This window comes from Artemia franciscana, chromosome 12, assembly GCF_032884065.1.
Source record: "Artemia franciscana chromosome 12, ASM3288406v1, whole genome shotgun sequence".
Lineage (NCBI taxonomy): Eukaryota > Metazoa > Arthropoda > Branchiopoda > Anostraca > Artemiidae > Artemia > Artemia franciscana.
Window position 1 is genome coordinate 519721 of NC_088874.1, and position 6000 is coordinate 525720.

At 34.7% G+C, this 6000-nt stretch overlaps 1 protein-coding gene across 1 annotated transcript; it reads right to left on the reverse strand.

Annotated features, from left to right (window-relative positions):
- Positions 1-4526: 4526 nt before the first annotated feature.
- LOC136034166 (uncharacterized) lies at positions 4527-5729 on the reverse strand. The gene has a single exon (XM_065715348.1). The coding sequence runs from the start codon at positions 5727-5729 to the stop codon at positions 4527-4529; it is 1203 nt and encodes a 400-aa protein (XP_065571420.1).
- Positions 5730-6000: the final 271 nt, after the last annotated feature.

Here is a 6000-nt window from a genome sequence, read left to right on the forward strand (position 1 = left end):
GTGGCGTTATTAAGATTCTTAGAATCTGTTTCAGAAATTGGGCGGGAACAAAAAAGACCATTAGCCTTAAATCCTAACTAAATCCATGCAAGGTTTGAAGCTGAAAGTACATTTCCTATTCTATTAATAAGAGTGGCATAATGGCTTGTACTTTGTGGGGGAAATAGTAATGGCACTTCACCATAACTGAAGTTCAATGAGTCGCATATTTGTTTCACTGCAGACCTTAGGTTTTCTGTGATATGGCACTCTTCCAATAGGTGTCGAATGGACTGTATATCACCTGCACAATCACACATATTTGTTTCACTTAGATTTAATTTTTTCAAGTGTTCTTTTGTCGCGGCATGTTGGGTTCTCAATCGAAATATAATGTTTGCTGCTTTTCGTGTAATTGGTATATATTTTTTATTTGGAGTCTTTCCTTTAAAATATTCTACATAACGATTACTAGATTTTTCAAGGTTCCGATTTATTTCTGATTTCTTTAATAGCCAGGTAATCCTTCGATATTTTGAATAGAAATTCGTGCACTCTGAACTTATTGAGCCTAGCAAGGTAGCCTCCTTTGCTAGTTTGTCCGCTTTTTCATTTCCATCTATGTCACAATGGCTTGGACACCATTGTAATCCAACTGTTATAGCTTTTTCTTGACATTTTTTTAATTCGTCATAGATTCCCATTACAGATTTATGACTATTTCCTTTTATTGCTGCAATCGCCGACCTGCTATCTGAAAGTACTACTGCTTTGCTATTTTGCGGGCATTCTCCATGAATCATTCTTAACGCTTTTTCTATTGCTGTCATTTCTGCATCAAAAACCGACACTCCTTCTTCAAGTCTTCCTGTTATTGTTTTGCCTGTTTCTTTTGATAATACAGAATATCCCACTTTCTCTCCTATTTTCGATCCATCTGTGTAATATTGTTGAAAAGATGGATATTTTTCACTTAATGTATTGAGCAAACAATTTCTTTTAACCTGCAATGAGTCTTCTTTCTTGCAAACTGGATAAGTATCTATATTTATAATAACATCTTTGAAATTTATTTCTGGAGATTCTAGTTTTATTTGTATGAGATCTTCATTAATTCCTAATTTGCTAATAATATTGGCCACAGCAGGTACCAGTGGCTTAGCATAGTTCCATGGAATAAATTTCCAAGCTTCCGAAGTGTGTAGTTGTATTACTTTTTGGTTAGGATGGTTAACTTCATCTGATATTTTCAAAATGTATTTTATTGCAAGTTGTTGAATTCTTCCTTTAAGTGACATTATTCCCGTTTCCATCCTCAAGGCTGGTATTGGTGTTGTTCTCATTCCGCCTGTAATTATTCTTAATGCTTGGTTTTGTATTTTTTCTAGTTGGTAATAATTATTGTCACACATTTCTGCCATCAATGGAGCCGCATACTCTATTTTTGACCGTATTGCAGCTGTATAAAAAAGTTTCAATATTGATCTGTCAGCTCCCCAATTTTTGCCAGCTAAACATTTCATTAGATTAATACTATTGCTAGTTTCCCTTAAAATATTATTGATATGCAGCTTCATGTTGAGTTTCAGATCAATTGACACTCCTAAATATCTGGTATGGTTTACCAATGGTATATGTAAGCCATCCACATCAATCTCTAGTCGCTGAAGATCATTTCTTTTATTTGCATTAAAAATCATAGCTACAGTTTTATTTGAAAACACCAGTTTATTTAAATTTGCCCAATTAACTGCCTCTATGACGGAAATCTTCATTGTTTTTTTAGCTTCTTCTGGAGTTCTCCCTTTTGCCCATGAGACAATATCGTCGGCAAATATTTGGTCGTCTACATTCTTAAACGGGAAGTCTGCCAATACTAAGTTAAAAAGAAGAGGACTTAGGACACCTCCCTGTGGCACACCTTTTGTGAATTGTATCTTGTCCGAGATTACATTTTTAATTGCAACATAAGTTTCTTCAATCTTAGTTAAGCTGATTATTAGGTCGAGCATTTTCCCTTTAATATGCATTGAAAGCTTTTGTGCAACAAGTTGTAATGGGACTGAATCGAAAGCCGATGTTAGGTCTTAAAATATTGCATAAACTGAGTTCTTTTCCTGCATTCCAATTTTTATCTCATTTTCCAGTTTAACTACTGCATCTATTGTACTCCGTTTTTTTCTAAAACCAACTTGGCGTCTACTAAGAGCTTTATCTATTTTTTCTTCTATTCTGTGCTTTATTAAGTGTTCTAGAATTTTTCTGAACACACTTGTCAAAGATATTGGCCTATAATTGTCGGGACTTAACGAGTTCCTACCCTGTTTGAAAATTGGCACTATAAGGCTAGTATCCCATGCTCTAGGCAATCTTGCTTTCGCTAAACACATATTATACAAATGACATAAAAAATCATTACTCTTTGGCCCCATTTCTTTGATTACATCATTTGTAATTCCGTCTAACCCAGGAGATTTATTCTTTGGTAGTTTATTTATGACATGATACAGTTCTTCTATCTCAAAGTCTTTGTCATAATCTCCCTTTTCTTTGACTGCAACCCCAATTTGTTTCTTCATAGTATTGTTTTCTTCCGTAGAGTAACTTGGTAATTGCTCCCTTTTATTGACAAGAACTGCCGCTAGGATATTTGCAATGGTTTTAGGGTCATTTGTGATTTGTCCAGTATGTGGGTCCTGTATTGGTTTGTTTGCTTTTTCTTTGAATTTCCTGGTTAAGGTATTAAATGTGGCCCACATCTTCTTAATAGGGGTATCTTTATTTAACTTTGATTCACAAAACTTTCTCCACGTGTCCCGTTTTAAGTTCATTATTCTACTTTTTACTTTTGCATCTAGCTCCTTGTATTGGATGTATAACTGAGTGCTAAATTGACGCTGTAAGTATCTTTTGGCCTTTCTTCTCTCTTGCACCAGTTTCTGAATTTCGTCATTCCACCCGTGTAAATGCACCTTTTTCAACTTTCTTTGGCAATTTGCACTTATTTCCTTGATTGCGGATTCCATTATTGACATAAACGATTTAGTATCTGTTTCAAGACACTTTAGTTTTTCTGGTAAATTTTCTTCTAATTTTTTACATATATGTAAAATTGTAAAGATGAATTATATAATTGTTTAGTTCATTCAGGTTTTTTGCAATGTGTTAATATTTGTGATTTGGTAAGATTTATAATATTTAGTTTACCTATTGTTGCTAAAGGGAGGGATATATTAACAGGATAAGCTTGTTTTGGTTTTACTTGGTTGTTTTACATTTGCTGTTTTTTTCATAGACATGTATTTTGGGGGTGATACCTGACGCGGGGATGCCATGGATATTCTGTGGTAGCCACAACACTGTGCTGGGTAGAGAATTTAGAGTGGCGAAACCCTATATAGGCCAGTGTATTCTCCTGATGAGCCCTTATGTTGCGTGTTGCCTCTGAATTATTTGTCTATATTATTTTTTTCTATGGTTTGGTAAATGACGACTTATACTTATTGACGACATGACTGCCTGTCCATGGATTATTCTTTATGGTTGATTGTGTGTGGCTATGCTGTTTGACCTATGTGATTGTATGGATGAGTAGGGTTAAGGCCTCATTCAAGTGCTGGTCTATATTAATCACTAATTTAGGAAAACAGTCTTCCTTTTCTCCTTCTGTCTCCTTTTTTTTTTTTTTTTTTTTTTTTTTTTTTTTTTTGTGTTTGTGCTGTAGCATTGGTGATTTCTCTTTTCATGATATATGACTAATTTCGACTTGATTAAATTTTCTCTTTTTATAGTACTGCATTTCCTTTTCCGGTAGTAGGTCAAAGCTTATTTGTATTAATGAATGCGGACTACCTATATCAAGATCTACCCTTGTTTTATATTCCGCTACTTGCATGATTTGGCAGGATGCAAATGTTAGGTCAATGGTGCTTGAATAATTAGTTTGAATATTCATATATGTTACTGTATCCGCTGGAGTTATCAATGCTAAATCAGATACATCATAGGCAAAATTTGTAATATCCTTTCCTGACCTATTTTGTCTACCATCAGATTCCCACAAAATAGAGTTTCTATTTAAATCTTCACATAGGATCTTGGTCCCCTCCATTTTCTGATAAATGAAGTCAAGATCGTTTTTTATAGTGTTTTGGCCATTACTATTATAAATGTTTGTCACGGTATAAGCCGCACCATCTGTTCTTACACATTTTACTATAACAACTTCTAGATTTATCATATTATCACTCACATCTAATATTTCTGTTATTTGGAAATGGTTTTCATTTATTAAGATAGCTACTCCTCCTCCTTTTGATTGTTGGCTTCCTGTATTTTCTCGGTCTATTCTGGCTATTTCATACCCCTTAAAATTGGTGATAATTGGACTATGCCACCATGTCTCTTGCAAGCAAACTATTGTAGGGTTCTCATCCATTAATATTTTCTTAAATTCTACCAATTTCGATTTATTTAAGCTGTTGCAGTTTAATTGCCAAAACTTCATTTTACTATTTCTGGTTAATCTACTATCCTGAATACTCTTACTAGGTCCTGGATTCATGTTCAGTTACTGCTAAAAATCTTTCTTCCATTTCAGGTTCGTCAGAATTAATAATTCCGGGGAATATTGTTTCTGCCGCTCTTTTAATTTCTTGAATCATCTCGTTTCCATTTACTTTTGGTTTCGATACTATTTTTATAGTCTCTATAAGTAGTTTCAATACTTTCTGAATTTGCGCAGGTTCAATTGTTTCTACATTGGCTCTTTCTGAAAACGAATTATTGGTTTGGTTGTTGCTATCGATAGGCATTTGTCTTTCAAGTCCTGTTTTTGTTTTTTCGGCATAAGTCATTTTTGCTTCTTTCCAAGGAATTTTGTTCTTTGATACAATTTTACTGATTTCCATGATTTCCTTGTACTTTTGGCAATTTTTGTCCCCACTAATGTGATCTGTGCTTTGACAATTTCTGCACTTTATCTGACTTTCAGTACAATTTTCCGCAGAATGACCTCTGCGGGCACATTTTCCGCAAGTTTGCGTGTTGGTACGACATACATCTTTTATATGGCCAAACAATTGACAGTTGGTACACCTTCTAGGTTTGGATGTCCATGGCCTAGCAGGAAAACTTAGTGGTCCAACTGTAACCCTATCTGGGATTGGAACATTTGAATATAATACTAAGGATTTAGTGGGCACCAAATCTTCCTCTATCTTTTTTAAAAGTTTCTCAATTTTTGAGATGCCGTATATATTTTTCCATTTTATTTCTATTTGGTCCATTTCTTCAGGGTTGATATTTTCATATAATGTAACGACTTTCTTAAATTGGCTTAAGCTTTTTGGCAGTGATACCTCAATTGGGTAATCGTTAATATAGTCGAGTGCCTTCAAATCTTCAAAATGAATTTTATTCGTTACCTTAACTAGAATATCTCCTCTAGCCATGATTTTCATTTCTTCCTGTACTTGGTAATCCCTTGAGAGCCATAGGCACGCAGTAACTTTGCTGATTTTGTGGCCTTGTTCATTTTCTTTGAGCTTCACTATTAGTGGGGCTATATCCACACTTTCAGCCTCTATTAGTTCAGTATGCGAAGAGCTTGCTGACTCTGGTCGATGCCTTTTGGTTTCAGGTCTCCTTTCTATAGAGCTATCACTCGTTTCACCTTTTTCAATATTTCTAGGGTTTCTTTCACTGTGCCCTTTCTTGTTCGTCCCGGCACCTTTTTTAGGTCGAGACATTTTTTATTTTTTTTTTAATTCACTACCCAACCTTATTTTTGTTTGAGAATACAATTTATAGTCAATGTTTTTGTTTCCCTTCACTTTGATGTTATGTCGCACCCATTTGTCGACTATATAACTCCGATTTTCGTTTTCAGCTTGGTTGATTGCATTAGATAGCACACTCAAACCTTTTGCTGCTTGCTGATCCTGCTTGCTTGCTCAATCCTTAAATATCAAAATTTCCTGCTTGCTTGCTCACCTTTTCCTCCAACCTTTTCATCTTTTG